The sequence below is a fragment of the Protopterus annectens genome, chromosome 15.part0 (genome assembly GCF_019279795.1).
Source record: "Protopterus annectens isolate FY-2018-M chromosome 15.part0, PAN1.0, whole genome shotgun sequence".
NCBI lineage: Eukaryota > Metazoa > Chordata > Ceratodontiformes > Protopteridae > Protopterus > Protopterus annectens.
Window position 1 is genome coordinate 668,602,645 of NC_056749.1, and position 23,646 is coordinate 668,626,290.

The following is a 23,646-nucleotide window of genomic DNA, read 5'->3' on the forward strand; positions in this document are numbered from 1 at the left end:
AATCTTTATAGTCAGCCAACTAATTACACTCCCAGAAAATATGTTCCCAGTTACCTCTTTCTTCCCCATCACATCTCCAACATTTGCTGTCTACCTGAGGAAAGATTCTCTGGAGACTGCTTGGGGTATAAAAATATTTATGTAAACACTTCTAGGCAAGATCCTAAATCTTCTAGATTCTGTTGCATATTTGGGAAACATACATATATCCCACAATTGCCAAAATGCACATTGATACAGTGACTGCTGCACTGAAAACTGCTGCATTCCCTACTGCATGTTGCACTGACTCAGTAAATGGTAAATCTCCACAGTGCTAATTGCTTCTGATGCATCACTGACTGCTTGATTGACTGCTGTAATGCATATTGATGCAGTTACTGATGCACTGCACACTGCTGCAGTGTCTGCTGTATGTCGCACTGATGCAGTGACACTACATCTCTATGGTACTACAATGCTGCTACATCACTCACTGCTAAATTGACTACTGTACTGCACAATGGTACAGTGACTGCTGCACTGCAAACTGTTGCATTCTCTTCTGTACATTGCACTATGGTAACTACTAAATCTGTACATTGCTAAATGCTGCTACATCACTTGATTGCTACATTGATTGTTGCACTGCACACTGATGCAATGCCTGCTGCATGTCACACTGACACAGTGACTACTACATATTCACAGTGTTAAATGCTGCTGCCACTCACTGTTATGTTGACTATTGTAATGCACATTGAGATAGTGACTGTTGCACTGTTTGCTGTATGTCACCCCAGCACAGTGACCATTACATAACTGCAGTGTTGCTGCATCACACACTGCTGTCTACTTATATACTGCTGCAGTGATTACTGCATTAAATGTTGCTACCTTTCCTGCTGTACTCTGCAAATGTCAGCTTTCAAGGTTACAAGGTCAAGCAGATAATAATCAGCTATACTTTAGTAAATCATGAGGTATACATTTTCCATTAAAAAACAAAACCATCTTTTTGTGGAGCTGTAACTGCTAGCATTTCATTAATGTAAATATTCTTATTTCCTCCGAATTTAGTTGTCTAATTGCATCTCAGAGTATATGGAGGAAGAAGTAGTTTGCAGTCTGCAAATGATCCTTGTTTTTAGGCATTGTAGTTCTTAGGGCAAATGCCCTCATTAGGCATTTAATAACTTAATTAAATTAAGAGATGGTCTGTTTTAGAAAACTTGGAAAAGGAATGTAGTTGGTACAGAAAACTCTTTTGCAATCTTGTAAAACCATGGAAAAATGAGGTCCCATCCAAATTATACTCCGTGTCTAGACCTGAGTCACAGTTCAGCACTAAAACCATATCCCAACGTCAGTGTGAAAGATGTTACAGTAAACTATTACAGCAAGACAAACAAGGAAGCAAAAGGCATGTTTTATGAAAACCATAATGATTTATTCAGACATCTCATTTATACCATAAAACATCATGTTTTACAGAAACACATGATCACAGATTCTATTTGTAGTTAATGGCTCAGACTGAAAACAGCAAGATAGAGACAGCAAAAGAAAGAGAGTGAGAGAGACAGCGAAATAAAGGAGGGAGGGGAGCGGGTGGCCTGTTATACCTAAAATGTCATCATTCTGAGCTTTATATATGCTACTTACTCAGACGATGAAGAGTGGATGTTCGCTGGGAGGTAACTGACTGAACTTCATTGTCGTAATTTGGTGCAGGAGGGTAACCAGAACCTGAAAAAAAAAAGAGACAGAGATTAATTTATAGCAACTGAAACATGCATACACATACACATAGGTAGGTGACTGCCAGCTTAGACTTAATTACAACAAGGGAAGTTAAGGTTGATTATCAAACTATAACTTCAGTGTAGTAAATATTAATGCTGTTACTAATCTAAGAGGATAAGGAAATACATGAATGGTTATTCTTTAGGCTGATGGGAATGGCAGTCTTAATTCTGAACAATTGAAATATATGGAAAAATGGTTCAGAAAGAAAACTGTAGGAGAATGATCTTAATGTTTCTAATCTGTCTTTATATCTGCTATTTAATTTTTCAGCACTTACAGTCCATCAGTAATAAAATTAATTATCATAATTTGGTGTATAGTGATAATTCATGAAATAAGTAGAAAATGACCTTGCATCACCTAGATCAGGGGTCTGCAACCTGCGGCTCTGGAGCCGCATGTGGCTCTTCCACATCTTTGCAGTGGCTCCCTATAGCTTTGAAAAATAATGGCCACTCTACCACACAACACACACACACAAACACACTGAGTGTGATTGAGCGATGGACTTCAAATATTGCTATGATAAATTTATAAACTTGCTAGAATAACATGATTTCTGTTGCTGTGCATTCCACACACACTAAGAGCAATTGAGTGATCCTCTGGCAGCAGCAGCATCTCCTGAAAGGTTACCACAAGAAATCTGGACAGAGCCACAAATAAAGAGGAACAAAGGAACAAAAATAGGGACAGACTTTAAATATTGCTCTTATGAACATAAACTTGCTAGAATAACATGGTTTCTTTTAACATGCATTTTCCACACAACTACACACACACACACACACACACACACACACACACACATACAGTTACCTCTCAACTGTGCAGATTTTTGCAGAATGTCCTGACTTTTGTCTCATATTTTTGGTCTGTTTCTCATAAAATTGTGATTTTCTGACAAATCATTGAGGGCTGCAGTCAGAAAAAAAATAGTCATACATTTGAGTTTCAGACTTCATACCCTTCAGAAAATTAATGCTAATGCAAAATCTGTTATTCTATCAACTTTCTAAGTTTGTAACAGCAGTATTTAAAAAGTGTCCATATTTTTGGGCCTTTGTGCCCCATTATTTACGGCTTTGTCCATATTTCTTGTTCTAAGAGGTTAAGAGATATAACACACACACAAACACACACAATGAGAGCGATCAAGCAATCCCAGCAAAGGAACAAAAATAGGGACGGATTTTAAATATTGCTCTTATAAACTTAGTTCTTTTATATTTAGTATAATAACTATATATAAAACTTTATATGCTGTGTTATCTTCATTTTAGGGGTCAAATAGGTTTTGTGGCTCGACGAATTTTATTTGGTGGGAGGGGGGCCAAAAATGTCTCTTTTGATGGTGAAGGTTGCAGACCCCTGACCTAGTTATTTACATTAACCTGTTGGGGGCCTTGTGTTTTACTGCTTGCTTTCTAAATGGCTCTGGAAAGGTGGGCTGTGAGTGACTATGCAGTCCTTACAGAAAAACATGCCAGCATCAAAGATATGAACAGAAGCAGTAATAACTACATGTGAGGAAAGGGACATGGACATAGTCATACAGGATAAACTAGCAAGCGCTATGAACAGCAAGAAATGCTGACAGAATGGTGGGATGCAAAGGACATTGGTTCACCAGTAGAAACAAGAAGTTATTTATGAAGCACTCTGTGCAGTTCTGAACATCTCATCTTCACAAAGAAAAATATATAATATAAGCAGCTCAGAGTAGGGTAACAAAAATGGTGTACGATCTACTCCTTTCACCATGTAATGAGAGACCAGCTAAGATCAACGAGTCTAACACCAATAATAATGGCAGAAGAAGCCATCATGATAAAGTACCTCAAAGGAACCTCTATAGAGTCCAAACAAAATGTGGAAAGGTATTTTAAAAGGGTGGTATATGAGAAAAACAGGACACAGTATGATGACACTAAGAGAATACTTTACGGAAGACATGAAAATGATTTGACAGAGTTGTTGATGATTATAAATCCTTTCCCAAAGAAGTAATAAAGTCAAAACTATTTAGAAAATTAAAGAATTCATGGGAAATGACACAGTTCTTATGAGGGCTGTGGAAAAATACACTGTTGATTATGTAGCGTTTCCATGCGATCTAGTGGAATCGAAGTGGGAAAACTGGGTGGGTCAAGTGGTGCTTATGTGTAGATGAATGCTATATTTCTACAGTGTTTCTTCAGGGTTACTGTTAAACTTATGAAATGGAGTTTTTTTTTAATTTGTTGACAAGGGTAGTGGACTAACTTAGATAGGTCCTTTTCAGCCACAGCCTGAAAGTTACAACACTTAAACAAGTAGATTCAGATTAGTTGAGATTAATGACACAAGAAATTCAATATGTGTGAGTAACTGCCAATGCTTAAGACACAACTGTAGATAAGGAAAGCTGTACATCCAAGGAACAGTACATTCATGGTTAAATGATAGTATTATACAAATTCTATCATCAATAGTGTGGATAATGCACAGGTGATTGCAGCAGGTAATGCATAGTCACTTGACACATACTAGCAAAAGCATAGAGGTGAAAGTTAATGCAATTGAAGCTGTCTGAGTTCAGCTTTGGTAACAGCTGGTGTTGTTAATATAAACAAACAGTTCAGCTGCTCTGGTCCCACTTGCATTAAAAACAGGGTTTAGGGTTTTACTGCAGCTTGAACAATGGGCATGTTCCCACACTAGCTTTCTAACTGTGGTAGAATATTCACTGTGCAGTTAAACCTACTGTAGTGGAGGCCCATGGGATATATGCAAATGATCCCTTAAGGACCTAAAAGTGTTTTAATTACTTGACTTCTGAATGACCATACTTTTCGTTTTTTACTTTTTAATACTTTATGAGTACATTCAGGCCAATAAAGTCAAATGCAACTAGATGTAGACATTACATGTTTTGGTCTTTTTCTGATATTGTCAAAACAGCATAAATAAATTGCTTCGCTATACTTTAAAAACACAGAACTGATGTCAATAAACATGAAGGTGCTGCAAAATATCCCAGCTAACTTCCAAATCAACCTACTTTAATGGGCCTCCAGTATGGGAGGTTTAATGTATTACACAGTGAACATGATAGCTTGGCTGTGTCTTTCTTGGAATTTGTATGTGAAAATGTTTTCCTTTTGGTTTGCACAATATCTTCTTAGTGGTATAGTTTAATCAGCTGGCCAGGGTAGTCCCCAACAAATGCTTTTTACTTATTTTTCCTTTGCTGATTGGGTTACTCCCACTAGACTAGTGCTCTCATTTCAGGGGAGACCCAAGGTGATATTTATTATGTCTAGGAGGAATTTGACAAGGTATCAGGGAACTTCCCCTATTCTTTTTGATAGGTGCTGTGGAATCTTTTACAGCCACCTGAGATGCAACCAACTCAAGCAGTTGGGATCTCAATTTAATGTCTCATCTAAGGGGCAACACACCCAGGACTGCAGCCCGCTTATACTGCTATGTCAGCAATCCATCTATCTGATGTGGGAATAGAACCCACAGTCTTCTGCACCAAACACAAGTATGCTATGTGTTTTGCCACTGCTAATGCAAATGAAGAAAAGTCAACTCCAACTATTCTAATCTATGTCTAAAATATAACAGATTATGTCGATGGTCATGGACCATGTGGATCATCATGGACTGATGAAGTGTAATATTCTAAGCAGTCACAATGTGAAGTCATAGTCTTGCAATACCTGCTAATATAATACTGTCTAATGTTTTCCTCTCCAATTGTGGTAATTTATTGTGTTGTTAATATTTAATTATTACTGTATGTGCATTAGTCTTACTGTCATTCAAACTATGTGTTCATTGTTAAATCTTGCATGGGGACCAAAGCAACGTAATTTTGTTCAGCTTGCACTGCTATGTATATCTGATCGACAATAAAGTTTACTTTGACTTTGCCCAGCTTAAACATGTGACTGCATGGATCTCCACAGTAACTACATCTTCTACTTATTCTAGCAACCCCCCCCCCCGTTATGGATGACTCACTCTTATCAAAATCTATTACTTGTTCCAATCATGTCCATAGCTGTGTTATGATTTTACCATTACAAACTTTCACTTTGCTGCAGTCATCTATTACATGACATACTCAGAGAAAGCATCTGTGGAGAACCCTTTTGTTTTGGTCACCAGTAAATTTCTTTATTTGAGACATCAGTCATCAGAAGTCACACATCATATACTACAAATGTTGTCGATGCCTGTCATTCCAAAGAAAGACATGACACTGAGTTTTCATAAAGTGCAATTCAGTCATTTTTAGAAACACACAATACTAACTTTTCAGTGATCGCACACACTGATAAAAGTGTACAGATAAGTTCAAATAAAATAAAATGTGGAATTGCAACAAGAAAACAACATTTATGATTTTTACTGAATTAAAAGATATTTTCAAGAATGGAATGATTAAGTAGAACTTCCTAAGGCATGCTGCCAGACAAGCCTACATGAATTACATAAAGTGATAATGGTTGGTCAGTCAACCTCTGACCTCTTCATATTTAACAAACAGAACTTTATGGAGTGCAGAAACGTAACTCAGCAATGGAATAACAGAACTGAAATGTTTTTTTTGAATTTCACTAAAAAAATTTTCATTACCTGTGTGATAGTGAGCACAAAATATGGACTAGAACTGATATCGGGTCCACTTCTAAATCTTGAAATTTCATAATCTCGAAATTCAAAATACTGAGTCCAAAATCTTGAAAGTTCAAAATACTGAAAACTCAAAATACTGAATTTCATAATATCAAAAAAAAAACTACAGGATATCAACACTTACTATACTCCACCAGAAGTATATAGAGAAACAAATAAAAGACAAAGCATATTAGTTTACTCCACATCCCCTGCTACGTAAATATATCAACTCCGAGATCGCACTATAGTACACAAAGATGAGTTATGTTTAGTACAGCAAATTAAAGGGAAACACGCCTACGGTTACAGCGGGCAGTCATAAAGAACATAATGGTGTGTTTGCCATTTTCTTCTGTGGAGTGCGATCTCAGAGTTGATATATTTAAGTAGCAGGTGGTGGGGGTGCAGCCCCCCACATGGGGAGTGCAGGGAGGCTTGCCCCCCTTCTTATAGTTGGAGAAGAGTAATATGTTTTGTGATGTAGTTGTGCTGGAATATTGTAAGTGTTGGTGTACTCTGTTTTTTCGATATTATGAAATTCAATATTTTGAGTTTTCAGTATATTGAATGTTCGAGATTTTGGACTCATTATTTTGAATTTCAGGATTATGAGCTTTCAAGATTTAGAAGTGGATCTCTAATATCATAGGTGTAGCTGAGCTGACATCAGAGACTACAACTACCATCATAAGTACAGCTGAGTTAACATCAGAAACTACCAGACCTCCCAACCGTCCCGAATTACTCTGTTTTTACAGAGATTTGGGGTCCCAATAATGGGGTGCCACGATTCCCGAGTGGCACCCTTTCATTTCCGATTTTTTCATCTATTTTTTTAGACTTTTTAATTTTCGTGCCTTTGGAGTTGGCGTCATCACGTGCGCGATGACGTCAGTTCCATCAGCCTGTCGGAATCGGAATTAAGCTCCAGGGACATGCGTGGGAGGCTGGGAGCATCAGCGCGTCTTTTTGAATACTGTCTGGGAGGACTGCCGTCATTTCAAAGGTGCCATTATGGATACAACTGCAGAGTTTTAAGCTGCTGACCATTATGGATTTAAGCTGGATACGACTGCAAGGTACTGTTATGGCTTTAAGCTGGCTACAACTTACTGCAGAGTTTCAAGGTGCCATTTGGGCAGAATGGAGTTGATGGACTTGACAATATAGTTTTGCTTTAAGGTACTAGTGCCACTGCTACCTCTGAGAAGAACTTCCCTTAATTTACATATTCTGAATTTATCCATGTAGACTAGAATGTTTCACAAAATGTTTTGATGATAGTGCATATTACATTGAAAGGCAGCTTTATTTGTGAGTCTTTTTACATGAGAAAATACAAGCACGCAGCATGCATGCATGAATATTGTCTGTAAGCATTCGGCATCTAATCTTATTATCTGCTAATTATATCTGCAGCTCACTAAAAGCATTTACGGAAAAACTGAAGAGGTCTTGTTAAACTGCTTTAGAACTGGTATCCCTGTTCAGTGTTATGAACTTAACATGATCCTGTCACAGTAGCCTGTCTGTTATGTCTTCTTTTCTGGATAGAATCTACTGATTTTTAAGCAGATTTCAGCCTTTTCTTTTTAAGACAGCAATACTTCTATTCCTTGTTAACAATAACTAGTGTTAAACTGTGTAATTGTAATGAGGTCATTTTTTGCTGGTGGTCATGACAGGCTTTTAAGTGTAGCTCATAAAGGGCATCTATAATGAAATAGTTTACAGCTCTACAGCTGTATCTGTGTGTATGTATTTATATATTTTCATTGCATACAATTTCTGCATTTGATTCTTAATAAATTATAAAATACTGTTGACATTTACCGAAGGGGGTTATGTGTTGCTGAAGTGTTTATTCTAGGTATTAGACAGATATACAGAATCCTGTAGTACTGTTCATTTTTTTTTTATTTAGATTCTTCAGCTTCTTTTTTGTGTAGTTTACCTTGACTTACACAAGCTATATTTGTGTCTTTTATTTGCTTAAGTGTTAGCTTGCCCTGTTTCTTGCTTATGTCACTGCTCTGAAAGTGTGTGTGTGAAAATGCCCCCATTGAATGGAGGTGGTGGCTAGAAAGGCTCAAACCCTGTACCTTGGGTACAAGGTAAAAAGAGCTTAAAGTCCTTAGCCACCAACACTTGTGAACTCATTCCTCATATTTTTGTTCTGTTCCTCATTAAATCTGTGGTTTTAAGGATTTTTGTTGAATGATTGACTGAATTCACTAAATACTGATAGGCGTTTGAATTTCAGACTTCACATTCTTCAGAAAATAAATGGTAACACAAAACCATTCCAGCAATTTTCTAAGTTTCTAAGATCAGTTAAGTAATTGAAATGTGTCCCTATTTTGGGGCTGTATTCTCGCATTATTGGCTTTGTCCAGGTTTTTTGTGCTAAGAGGTTGAGAGCTATGGTGAGAATTGAGAGCTGGATTCACTAAATTATAGCCATTTAAGTTTCAGTCTAACTGACTTTCAAGAAGCTGATGATTTGGCATAGGGTATGTAGTAACTGTAGTGCACAGAGTCCTGGGTTCAAGATGATGAAATGCATGGTGGTAACCTGTTTTATTCTAGCAACTTTCCAAAATTATATACGTGTCTCTGATTTTTGCCCTTTTGCCCCCCCCCCCAAAAAAAACTGAAATTGAAAATAAGTGCAAGAAGCTGTGTAAGCTGCCTATGGATTATACTACTGTCATATTCTATTTATATATTTACACTTTTATGATGGAAATGTTCTTAACTGGGCAGTTTTTGTCATTACTGGTTCATGATTTTGTTTCATTGCCTACTGGAAAAATGTTCAAACAATATATTTAAAATGTGATTGTGTGTGTGTAAGTAGACTTTTATGATGGAAATGTTTTGAACTGGGCAGTTTTTTCATTATTGGTTCATGCATTTTGTTTCATTGCCTGCCTACTGGTAAAATCTTCAAACTATAAATTGCACTCTAACTTAAGTCTAACAAGTGTGCTGTATTATACAAGGAATATAATTTAATAAAGTCAGGAAGGTTCATCAAAGAATGCATGTATGTTTCTTGTTTTGTGTGCAAGGGGCCTATGATTTGAAAACAGCCCAAAGATAATCTTTATCCACCACTAGCCAGATGCATTTTCTTTGGATGTGGTGTGGGTTTCAATGTTGTTTCAATGAATGTGAGTTTCAAAGGCAGAGACGTTTTAATGCAAAGTCTGTTTTCCTTGTGAGACAGTATTGTTTGTTTAGCAGATACCTATTCATGTTTGTGCTATAAAATGTAAAAATAAAATCTAAGTAATAATTGTAGAAGTAAAGCGGTATGCACACATTAGTGTTTATGGTAAATGGAGTGAAATAGCCAGATAATAGGACATTGGATGGCTGAAGGGGACTCTGGTGCCATATTTTGGTTGTCTGTTCTTCAGTTTGCATTTGAAAGCTGTTATCCCAGAATTCCACCGGCATGGGCGGGGTTATGTAATTATTTTATGCAAATGTTATGTTAATCAGCACACAGATTTGTACCTATTTTTCATGGGCCTTGTCCAGATTTCTGATGATTCCAGGTTGAGAGGTATGGAAACTGCAACTGACATCAAATTTTTTCTAGTTATGATACCACTCTGTCTATGGCCATAGCATTTCCTGTTTAAATAGCTAGGTATTATTTTTCAATGAATAAGCATGTTTTCATATCACCTACAGCTCACTGAAATCTTTTTTTTGCTTTTCACACATAGTTTTACTTTTTTTTTTCTTTTAATAAAAATCTTTATTAAATTATAACCTAAGACATAGGCAAACTTGCATTTATATAATTGAAAAACAAACAACATTGACACCACTTTAGTTGCAAACATTATACATCACAGAGACCATTGAAACAACTGTAGTGGCAAACATTATATATCACATATAATCTATCCAGTCATTGTCAGTTAAGCATTATTTGGCTCATTGAAATCCTGCCTCTTAAACCTCGTTCCTTCTCTGCATATATTGTTCCCACACTTCCCATGTTTTTATGTGAACAAAGTAGTAAAAAACGGGGATTCCAATCACAATAACCACCAAGAACAGAAGTAAAAAGGCTGGAAGGAAGCACTCAGGTCCACAAATTCTTCCAAGGTTTAATGTCCCAAAATAAAGACAAGCAATACACCAAAATGCTGATAACACTCCAAATACGTTTTTGTTCACAAGAACTTCATCAGAATAATAAATTACATAGCTGAGGCCCATTAAATAATCCCCCTAATCATAAAAATAGCCAATAAAATAACAATAAAATTTAAAAAAGACACTCAAAAATAAATTCAAAAGTATGTCAAAATGCTGCCACCTGGTGTCCAAATATTCTAATTACATACCATAAAAGACATTCTTTAAGCAATAATAAAAAACTAAAAGCTATTCATAGAATCACTCATAATATAATGAAATAAAGTAAAATGTCTTAATAATGTGTTGATAAAAAGCTTATAAGAAACTAATAAAAAATACATATTGCCAGTTCTGAAAGCAGATCACATTTTTCAAATGACCAGTTAAAGTTACTGCTCCAGACCAGATGACCGCTTCAGTCGATGATACAGATAAGTGCCCTGTTGGGTTTTTCTTTGCCTTTTGTTTACTGTTAAGATGTACATGTCAACTAGAAAGGGGAAGTGTGCTTGTGGGAGACAGATTCCTCACAAGGACATGCACGAAAAATGTGTTTTTTGCTTAGACAAGGCCCATGACCATATGTCCTGCCCCATTTGCAAATCTTTCGTCCCCAAAACACTTCACAGCCATCTGGCCATGTTAGAACTGTATTTGGAAAATTAGAGATTACGACATCTTGCGCTCGGCATGGAAAGTGGAGTAGGCCCATCTGCCACGCCGCCAAGGAAGAAGGCCAAGAAAATCAGGCTGCGCCTCAGGCGTCCAAGCAGATTCTTGAGGCTGATGAAAGCCCGGGATCTTCTCAGACCTCCATTTCCAAACCAGGCCCGGGAACCTCAGTGGAAGCTTGGATGGCAGAAACTTTAAGTACATCTGCTGAGGCTAATCAGCTATCAGATCCCGATGGCAGAGGGGAACCACGGCTCATTCAGTCGGAGGGCCCTGCTAATACACTTCCACCCAAACAGATGTCAGCTCTGATTCTTTCTCCACTGGCTACCCCTTTGAAGAGAAAATAAAAAGTAAAGCATCCTGAGCCTCAACCGGTTCCTGGATGGGAAGTATTTTCACAAAGTCTCTTTAAGGCATTTCAGGCCTTGCAGATACAACAATTACCATCTGGTCCATCTCCTTGACCCCCTTTAGAGGTATCAGGGGAAGACTACTCCTCCTCAGAGGAATCTATTACTTATGAATCACAAATTGACTCCCCCCAAGGATTTCATTACCCCAGAGGAGGAGGACTCCATTACTCCTGGGTCCCCAGAGGAAGAATTCAGCTTTGGAGACACAGCCTTCTCCTTTTCTTGGGAGGGAATGTACTGCTATGCCTTCTCTCCCTCACTCTGAATCAGAAAGTTCTCCTGAAAATACAGAGGTACAAACCCAAAATCCTGATGGTGACTCCTTTTGGCCAAGCCAGCACTGATTTCTTCTTCTCCACCTACTATCCAAGGGCAATCATCACAGGTTACCTCGCCGAATAGACCTGCTCACACAGGGCAGGGAATCCCTACTACACCCCCAGGTGAACAATCTGAAACTGACCTTATGGGTGATAGGGTTCTAATCCCTTACAGACACCTATACTCAGAGGACGTACTCAATGTTCTGCAGGAGGCCAGAAAACATAGTACCAGGAGAAATTATGTGTGTAAATGGAACATATTCTCCAAGTGGTGTCAACAGAAAAACCAGGACCCAATGATTTCTTCTATACCTGTAGTCCTTTTCTATTTGTGTGAGCTACTTGACTCAGGACTAACTTACTCTTCAGTCAAAGTCCATTTATCTGCCATCTCTGCTTGTCTGCCCATATCACCTCCTCTGGCTTCCAGATTGGAAGTCAAACTTTTTCTGAAAGGGGTACTTCATATCAGACCCCCCCAGAAAGCCTATACCCCCTCCTTGGGACTTGAATTTTGTACTAGAAAAACTTACATTGTCACCCTTTTAACCAGCTCATTCAGTATCTCTGAAACTATGCACCCTGAAAACAGTTCTACTAGTGGCCCTCACCTCCACCAGAAGGGTATCAGAGATACAAGCCCTTATGGCTACCTCTCCTTATCTTAGTTTCCACAGTGACAGAGTTGCCCTCAGGACTAACCCTTCCTTCATGCCTAAGGTAGTTAATGAACTCTCATTAAACCAGACCATTAACCTACTGGTTTTCTACTCTCATCCACAAAATTCCTCAGAGAGGACTCCCCATTCTTTGGATATCCACAGGCAACTGAGGCACTACTTAGACAAAACCAGACCTATCAGAAAGTCTGACCAGCTATTCATCTCCTTCCATCCAAGAGCTCTAGGGAAGGCAGTTTCCAAGCAGGCCATTTTTTCATGGATCTCAAAATCCATTGGCATGTGCTATTCCTATCATGGAAAAACCTTGCACGGTCATGCCAAGCCTCATTCTACCAGGGCAGCTGCCTCCTCAGCTGCCTTTTTCAAAGGGATTGACTATGATTCCATTTTAAAAGCTGCCACTTGGACTTCACTTCATACCTTTACCAAATATTACAAACTGGACCTAGCCTCCAGAGCAAGAGCAGGGTTTGCCAGGTCAGTTCTCCAAGGCTTCATTGACCAGGGAACCCAATCCTCCACCCAGGCTTATACCTAAACTCTTGTACTCTCCCTACTGTAATGAATACTGCAACATGACAATAGAAGGACATATAATAGTTGTGTAAGTACTTACCATAACCTTAGATGTCCTTCTCTTCCATGTTGCAGTATTCAATCTCACCCACCTGCCCATCTACTTTACCTAACTTACATATCATGGCCTACCTGTGGGGACATAGTCATGCTCTCCTCCAGTCTCCCCACTAAACACAGCCTACCTACTACCCTAGGTCTATTCTACATGTAAGTCTAAGGATCTTCCTATTATGACCCTCTCTTAACATACAGGAGTACTACTGTATGCAGCAGTTCATTCTGAAGAGGGTACGTGCAGACGTCATTTTTATACCCTACGTCGGTTTATGGCCCTGACAAGGAACGTCACACATACCCTCCAGGAGCAAAGACTTTGGTGTACTGGTTGGATGGCGGCGCTGCAGGCCGCAACCTCCCTACTGTAATGAATACTACAAGATGGAAGAGAAGAACATCTAAGGTTATGGTAAGTTCAACTGAAGAAGGAAAGCAAGCAATGACCCTTATCTAGGAATAGAGTTCAGGATCCCCTCACATTGTTTGAGAATCTCACTACTCTGGAAGAAGACTTTCCAAACAGCTTCCGTATATCTTTAACAAAATAGCAGAATTGATCTTCATAAAACAGGAAGAAAGAACAGAGCAGTACAAAAAGTGGCAGCTAAGTTCTTAGCTCGAGTAAAAAGTAAACCAGCAATAACAAAAACCTCCGGTTAAAGGAAACCAAATAAATTTATTAAAAACACAACCTTTCACACACAGTGTACTTTCTTGAGTGATCTGTTGAATAAGAAAATATAGTTGAATTGATGTGACAGCCTAAAACCAGAATCTAAACAAAAAAAAAAAGTTGAAAAAAAGGCAATATCAAAATGTTGTGGCTTTAAGAACTAGCCAGTAACTTATCATGTAACTAATTTTATCTTTTTAAGCACCTGATCACTTTGCCTCCCCTGCAACACCCTTCTAATGTGTGCTAACCCTTTCCATGCCCCTAATCACAACCCTATACCTTAACTTAGAAAAATACTTGTGTAACACGACTACTGCACAAGACTCCAACATATACCACATACAGCAGCAGATGTGCGCAATACTAAATCTGCTCCTCATAGGCCTTACTTTAACCTTAGACTGCAAATGCACACACACACACACACACACACACACACACACACACACACACACACACACACACACACACACTACTAAATATATCTCCTTAACTACCCGTTACTCTAACCCCACCCCTCAAATGCTCACACACACTGTAAAGCATTCACACACACACACGCACACACACACACACACACACACACACACACACACACACTACATCACACACACTGTAAAACACACACACACACACACACACACACACACACACACACACACACACACACACACACACACACACACCACTAAAGCTAGCCCTTACTCTTACATTACTTTGCAAAGACTTGCATACACACTCCCACAAAAAGTTCCAAAACGTTCAGAATATCCAAAGTGTTTATCATTAATACAGGCTGCCTCTTACCATAATGCAAAGCACATGCCATAAACACACCCGACTTTCAACTCACCACTCTATAACAAGTACTGCCAGTCAGAAAACATAGCATTTCACTTTATAAGCAAAGGCTGCAGTCGACAAAGTGAACTGCTCACATATATTAATAGACATATGAGTAAGTTCTCTCACTCTGGCTGCTTTATTTTCTGTCTAGGCTACTGTCATAGTTTAACCCTTTATTACAATGTGCCAACTAAGTACAGCAGTGAATATTAGAAATGGAGTTATGATGCAAGTAAACCAGAGTGTATTTTTTAACAGCAGTTAGATTTAGCTTCGGCAATTGCTATGGCAAAGTATTTTAGCTGTTACCGAAGATAAAAATGCTATTATTATAACATACAATAGGAAAGTCTGCAAAAACAGGCATTACCATATTTCATAAATTTTATTTTAATTTGCCTGACTTAGTGATCAATAAAAAGTATTGCATTGCACATGTATTGTAGAAAGAGGAAATTACTGGCAGAGATAAAGGACATAACATGCAGGTGTGCTCCTTGCTGTAATAATAATTTTCTCTGCAGCTTAGTTGCTATAAGTTGGAAAGCAGCTATGTGTTTTACTGTGATAGTTATATTTATGACATCTGTAGATCCAAATGGGCTGGTACATTGAGTCAAAAGTTAATACTGCTACCTCATAGCACCTGATCTTCTGGTTTGGTTCCTAGCTGTGGTGTCTTCTGTATGAAGTCTGCATGTCCTTCCCTGGGTCTCTCTGAATTCTTCTAGATACTCAGTTTTCTTTGTACATCCCAAAAACATGCAGGTAGGTAAACTGGTGGTCTTCAACATTGCTGTTAGATGTATGTGAATGTATGTCTGCGTGCATCCTTCAATGGACTGTTATCCCAGACAATGTTATCACCATTAGTTGGTGCCATAGGCCCCATCTTCCCCACAATACAGAAAAATGTTAAATGGATATCAGAAAATGAACGAATGAATGATTGTAAAGCCAATGTCTCACTGACTAGTATGTCTCATTAACTACTGGAAGCTCTTATTCTAGCTACATTACTGTAGATACCTACCTTAGAAGCTGCTTATAATCATACCCTCTAAACGAAAGGAAGCCAGGCATAATAAATTTAAAAGGGTTATCTTGCCGTTGGCCCAGAGCACTTTGACTATGTTACAGATACCTCTTGAAACATTCATTCCATCCAAAAGTCACATAATTGATTTTTGCAGTGATTTTTGTTACACACACCTAGTACCTAGAAAGCAGAGAAAAGTTCAGTACTCTAGCATTTAGCATGTAGACAATAAGGATAACTGTTCCTTTGTACATTTTCTGTTTTATTTTATGTTGTCAAAGTAAATGAATTACCACATGCCTTAGAAAAGTTGAACTTGAAATGCCAAAAATAAATCTAAATTACTTATGTGCATATATAAAGAAACGTTTGTGGCTTGTCCTGGATAGCATCCAATGTTTAAATGTTATTTTCATGTGCATAAGATTATCTAAACTAGACTGCTGATCTGGAGTCCTTCGGGACTTGGACTGCAATTAGATTTCACTCCTCCTCACAGCTGTTTTTCGGAAAAAAATGTTTTGACTTTAAATCAGTATCTGGCAAATTCCTTCTGGTGCAAGGTTATATGTGAGCTAGCTGACAAAGCTAGATCCCCCTTCGATGTTGTAGCATAATTAAAGTGCAGTCATGGTATAGTAGTCTGGCTGTTAGTTAAAAGGATTATGGCTATGGTCTGTTAATGAACAACTTCCTTTGGTACTAGGTTGGAGTCCCTCCACCTTCATTTGCCTACTATGAGACCATGAGGAAGGAACTTACCAGACAGTACTTTTGGGAATTTAGGCTAGACTCCTTGATGGTCTCCTGGACTGCATGCCTAGTAACTCATAAGAATAATTCTGGCGATTTGGGATATTCAAGTGAATTACAAGAAACATGTTGATATGGAATATGTTTACTGTGCTATTTGCCAAAAAAAAAAAAAAAATACTGAAGGAACAGACCACTCTGTTTTTTTTTTTTCTTTTGGGGGTGGATTTACCACTGTTATTCTAAATATTCTGCTGCAAGGTTACATATTAGTCTTAGTAAAAGTCCATTGAAAACAGTTTACCTGTGGTGGGTTGCAGAATACCCATCCCCTTCACCACCAGCTACCCATTCACCTATGTGTAACATGCTGCAATGGCCATCATGCCCTCTTTCACAGGAATATTCCACTGGATGAGTGACCAACATAGCTTGCTCAATCTCACGTCCAGTCACCTGTGGATGACATACAAGGAAGTATATCTAATGTACAAAAGGTGAGCACAGGGTCATGTGAGCTGCTGTTAGCGGCTGCCTTTCAAGCTGACACATTTGAAGACATGTGGCATATAAAGTATTTGAACACCATTCACTCAACCACTTGTATATCAACCAAAATAATTTAGTGATCTGGCGAATCTTCATCCGTTTAAAATAGTAATCCTGTCTACATCACGTTGCATTTGTAACTTGATGCTCTTGCTGATTACTCATTCACTGCATGTATGTAGTGTCCTGATAGGAAAGAAATCAGATTTGTATTATAGATTCAAAGATTTTTACTAGGCTAATGATGTGTGGGGGAGGGGGAGCAGCCTTTCTAAGCCTAGCCAAGTTTTCCGAAACAAATAATGACATCCTGTATCCAAATAGGAGATTGAGGGTTAGGCATTTATAAGCTACCTCTGTCCATAATCAACATTGGTGCCAGGCTCAGTGTAAATTTCCTGTTCCCCATCCATTGGCCTAGGTTGTGCTTAAAGTCACACTCAGCTTCATGTGGATATTACATTCTTTAACTCTGCCATCAAAGCCCAGGAGTGACTAGATGCTCAGTAGTGCTGCATGTGAAAACAGCCAGCCATGTCACATGTCCTGACAGTCTAAACTGAAAATAACACAAGTTTTGAAGAATCATTATTAATATCAAAAATGTAATGCACATTGTGGATTTTCTGGCTAGAATTCATGGAGATGCCAAGCTTGTATGTGAAGATGGCATTACATGACATGCTATGACTATCCAGGACACTGTGTTTAAGTGCACACAACCCTACTCAACTGTTATGATATGCTGCAGTGACAAAATGGAATAAGTACAGGTAGCTGTGTGGCTCCCATTGTACATAGCAGAAGAGAGCAATGAGAAATGCAAATTGTACCCATGCAGCGACAGCATGCCTCCTAACTGACATGCCCTGATAATACAAGGCCAGCTCCTGTACAATGCAAAAGATGTCTTCTGCTGCTAACATATGGTGCTTTGTGCCGGTACTGACTACAAACTACAGCATTTGAATATTGCCTAACAGTTGATAAAATCCTATTTATATCATCATTGTTATAGTATGGACGAAGGGGGTACACAGCACAGTGAGAAATGGGGAAAGAGCAAGTTGAGGGAATCACACAAAGGGAGCAAACAAGAACAGATGTAGCAGGGGGTGGGAAGGTAAGGTAAGGTACACTTTTGGGGGTTACAGCACCTTTTATTTGTATGAACAGAAAAGGCATGGGGGTGTGTATGCAAGGGAAGAGTGGCTATGGAAAGGTGATGTGAGATGATGCATGCAAGCTAACAAACTAATACAAAACAGTATAGACAGGTTGTTTTGCATGCATAAGGATAGGTTGACAAAGGTGTAACACAAGAAAACAGAGAGTAACCAAATGGCAATGAAGTGGGTTAGACTATACACAAAGAACGGCACAGGACACTGGAAGGAGGTCATACCAGTTACTGAATAAATGGGGTGATTTCCAGGGTGCTGTCAGGGTAGCCCAGAGGGCTACCTACACAGAGCTATCACTACCTGATGATCTTATGTAGACACTGCCACCTGGTAGCCCACTGGTTAGTGCTTGCCACTCCAGTGAATATGCAGTTCACCATGGAATGGCATCTCTCTGGCTAGGACATTGACCAACATGACACTTGTTGGCATCTTCCACTGCAGTCACAATAACTTACTGCAGTTGTGGCTGGTCAACAGGTAGAAGGACATAGCTGCCACATGTGAGGGATATTCACTCCTCACCAGTGAGCCATTCACAGCCACATCATCCAATCCACCATGAGACACAACAAATGGAGGTAGTGGTGGTGAAATTGCCTTCCAATCCTCCTGTTCTGCATATGAGATTGACCTGCAGAAAATAGACACAAAATGGGAAAAGTGTGATATCATTAAAACACACTGAACTCAAAGTCAGATAGCAATGATATGAACCCCTTCTTGCAGACAAATTTTCTTGCCTCCTGGGACACCCATCTGAGATGTATCTCTTTATGAGCTGAAAGATAAATGTGCACATATTAAAGAGTATTTTTAACCTATAAAAACACACACATTTATAGCACATCTATGTGTACTTTATCTTCCCACTCCTGCAGATCTTCAGAACAGTGTAGATTCAGGTCTTAATAATGGTGCAGATATTGCTTGCCATAGCCCTGGAAATCTGTATCCCTGATACGCATGACACAGGTCATGTTAGGCATGCACATTTTTTGAAGGGTCGAAGTGACTGTACTTCATCCTGATACTAATGACCACCATCGGCTTCATCTGCTACTACTGCATGATGGTGTAGCACGACCACATGGAAAGGATGTCAGTCCTGTTTCTGTAATATCATATAGTGCAGCATGGGACAGACCACAGACATCTTCCTGGCTGCACTAGGCAATTACTGTAGAGGACCGCTAGATCTACTGAGACATCAAAACCATATCTTTAGCAGACCAAAGATGTCCAATGTCTTTAGCAGCTCAAAGATGGCCCATGTCTGGAATGAGCAGTGGTGAAATGTATCTCAACAGTGGTTTCATGGTTATGCCCTTTGGTCATGAGTCAGGATTAAAGAAGGTAGCCAGCATCACCTACAAGACACAGCTCAACAAACATTTTTGGAGAGACTGTGTACATGCATAGTGTGTGTATATTTATGCGTGTAAGTATATATTCAAGACATTGTGCAGCCGCTTGCAATCAAGCTGACCCTATGAGAAATCACCACCCTGCTAACAGACATACAGCTGCAATGTATGCCAAATATAGGAATCATGAGAATTACCAAAATGTCACTCACTCACATTGCTTATGAGCTCCTGTAGTTTTAGACTACCTGTCTGTTGAAGGAATGATAGTCTTTCCTAATGATGTATGCCTGCATACCTCTCAATTGTACAAATTTTCACAGAATATCAAGAATTTTGACTCAAATTTTTGGTTTATTGCTTATAAAATTTTGTTTTTTTGGAAAATCACTAGGAAATCATTGAGAACTGAAGTCAGAAAATAATCATAGGAGGTTACTAGGCTATTGACCCGGATGTCATTTTCAGCCTAGCCATTTTATCCCAATGTAATACCATAGATACTCTAGTCAATACCCAGAATTGTATTTATTAATTACTGCCCATATCCAGGAGGATTGTGGGTGCTATCCCTGGTAAGAATTTATGGTGCCTCATCCACTCGTCCTGTTTCCTTTTGAACAGTGTCATAGAGGTGCTCTGCTTCACATGAATTGCCAGCTTATTCCAAAGATGCAGCAGCTGTTGGGAGACAAATCTGTCCCTCCAGCACATCCTATTCAAGTCCCAAGCCATATTTAAGTCGCTGGAATGGGTAGCTCTAGCCCCATTTGATCTACATTTGTGCAGAAAATTCATTAGATTTGGGTTGGAGATTACTCTGTAAGCCAGGCATGAGTCTCCCCTAAGAAGTCTATATGATACTGAGTATAGTGACAGGGTGTTTAGTCGGTCTGTTTCAGGGACATACTGCATTCCCTCGATCTTCTTAGTTAGAAGCCTCTGAGGTCTCTCCAATTGCTGCAGGTGCTTTGTATAGTACATACAAAAAGGTGCATTATACTCAGTTATGGGCCTGATTAGTGATGAGCATAGATTGGCTATAACCTTCTTTGCTCTAGAGGCAATGCCTTTGCTAATCAAGTGTGCTATGTAGAAACCCTTCCTTACTACAGTAGACACATGGTGGTCAAAGTTAAGGTCGCAGTCTACTTGTGATCCCAGATCTCTTACCACTTTGTAGGTACATAGGGTATTGTTGTTAATCTGATAGTGTGAAGGGACATTGTTTGTGCTGAAGGGAATGATGAGGTATTCCTTTTCATTCAGTTTCAGACCGTGACTAAGACACCAGTTGTGTTGGTTCAAGACCTGAAACTAGTGCACATACATAATTTGGGGTTCATGTTCAATGTTGTGTTTGATCTACGTCAAACTTGTAGCGCTTCCCACAACCCACAGTTTTGAACTGAACATCTTATTTACCCGACAGTATGGGGCCAGCCTAGCACTGACCCACTGACCTGTGAGTGACAGGTCCGGTGGATGATGGATGATGTGATGTCACCCTCTGTATGACTGGTTGACTGGTCAGTTGGCAACCCATCTGGCATACAAAAGGGTTTATATTCGGTGGTCATTTATTTATAAGCTAAGTGGTAATGATATGTTGTAAATGTGGGATTTGCCTGTGATAAGCTGAGTGCATGATTTACCTTTTCAGTCTTGTCAGTGACATCTCACCTGGTCACATCTTTTGAAACAGGCTTTATCCACAGCAGGCAGGATCCACTTGGGCTTTCTTGATTGGAAACTGTCCAGCAGATTGAGGTATTTATGAGGGTATATTTGTTAGGTCGTTTTGATTCCGTGATTTTACCATGGTTGATCAGTAGATGGGATTGGGCTGATCAGACTTATGTGTCTATAATTCAATGTGGAGGAATAACTAGGAACAAAGCAAAGCTCTAGGTGAACAGAGGGTATGTAATGGTGATGATAGTGGGGTTTTCAGTTTGTTGATTCAGGTTCAGTTCAGTTAGTGGCCAGAGAGGACATGGGTTTTTTTCTGCTAGACTATTAGTTTTTGCCTTGTTTGGATATGTACTGACCTACTGTTTGGATATGTAGGGTGGTAGGGTTGGGGCAAGAGGGGGTGAAGTTTTTCAAAGAAGGGAAAGAAAAAGCATTTTGAAATTTCTGCCAGGATCAGTGTGTGTGATTTGGTTTCTCTCTTTGTTCAGTGTGTGTGTGATACGTTTGCCACTAGTTTTGGCTACCTTTTGCCCATATACTTTGTTAATTGTTAGAAAACAGATGCTATATCTAAAAGAAAAATTGCTTCAATGCAAAATGTTTTATTCTATCAATGTTCTAATTTTGTAAGAGCAATATTTAAAATTCCTTGGTTTTTGCCCCTTGTCATTTGTCTTGCCTTATTGGTCTCTAAGGTATTTCTTGAGTGCCTGTGAGGTTTGAGTGCAACACTGATGGGGATGTGTGTACCACCAACAGTCCAGGAGTAGCTTCACACGGTAGCCTGGTGGGAAGGCTCTGAGTGTGCTGGCTGGTGCTGGCTCTTTTGGTGGTAAGGTGTTTAGCACTGTGGATGAGATGCTTATTGTGCACAGATAGCATTGAGGTGCAGTTATTGTGCCCCAGGTGGTAAACCTGAGAAGCTTGTGCTGGTCATGGCCTTGTGCTCACTTGCTTTGTGAATACACATGCCTGAGATTCAACATTCACAATCCTTGCATCATGTGAGTATTCTACATTCATAGTCTTACTGTATCCTAACCTACATAATCCACTATTGTTTACTGTATAATAATCCACTAGTAATCCACTAAATCCACCAGAACTTACAAGTCCTAGGTCCATGAGACCAACCTGGTCATAGGACTTATGGCTAGGTCAATATATGTCCACACACAGGTCATGCTGAAGCTGTCAACAAACCGCTACTGCTGCTCTACACAAATCAACACAGCTCACTATAGCTGTCAACATCTGCTAATTTAGCTGCTTGCTTGCTTATGGTTGTCCTCACACATATATCGTTTTTAAATCGCTTGTGCTGTTAGTTGTTGATCATGTGCATTTGATGCTACATTTGTATATCTGTATTTACATTTCATCTTCTACTCATTTACCTGTGCTTCTAAACTCCATGTGAATGTGTATCCTAGTACCTGTTGTGAAGGTGTTATGCTACTTCTAAAACCATTGAATGGAAATGAATACAGCAAGAATTTGAAATATCCTGTATGCTGTGAGATATGCTTGAATCCTGCACATGCTGTGGTATGTTTAAATTAATGAATTCCAGGCATGCTGTTTATTGTTTATGGTTGCACATATAATGGTATTATGAAATTAATCCTAATTTCCATCCTCTTAGTCTTGTATTGGTTTGTGTGACTGTTAACCAGTACAATTGTTTTTCCTGTTTAAGATATAGCGTTGTTTTTGTATGAAATCATCATTGCTAATTAATGGACCCCATTCCTAAACCGAGATATAGTTAACTTCAATGAAATCAACATTCGTCTCTATTGCCTCTTTGTAGCTGCTAATAGTCTTGATCACATATTTCAGTAATTTTGTTAATTCCTATCTTGTTAATTTAGCTGCTATACAGGTTGTTTACCTTTTGTTTTTGGCTCATTTAATGCTAGCTTCTTCTACTTGGCTTATTCAGCTGTTACTCATTATACCAGGCCATCTGCACCAAGGCATACTAAGCTTAGCTTCATAAAGGCTAGGCATTTACTAGCCTTACCCAGCGAAATACTGTGCCCATTAGTTTCCTGCCTGTGAAAGCCTAACCCTTTGATGGTGAGAGTCCACTGTGACATAAAACCCCACCTGTGCCCATCTGGGATCTCCCATTTCTCTGTCACAGACACAGATGATTGCCCCTGGGCCTCAGAGGCC

The 23,646-nt window shown here is 39.1% G+C and overlaps 1 protein-coding gene across 4 annotated transcripts in view; it reads right to left on the minus strand.

Moving 5' to 3' along the window:
• Positions 1-23,646, minus strand: part of SRPX2 (sushi repeat containing protein X-linked 2) — a 473,560-nt gene that overhangs the window by 317,326 nt on the left and 132,588 nt on the right. For 3 of the 4 annotated variants that reach the window (XM_044057516.1, XM_044057515.1, XM_044057517.1), the window contains one exon: positions 1,645-1,728. In XM_044057516.1, the coding sequence (XP_043913451.1) occupies positions 1,645-1,728 (84 nt within the window). Of the gene's footprint in view, positions 1-1,644; positions 1,729-14,885; positions 14,940-23,646 lie in introns of those variants that run through there. The other variant, XM_044057518.1, reaches the window with a different exon arrangement.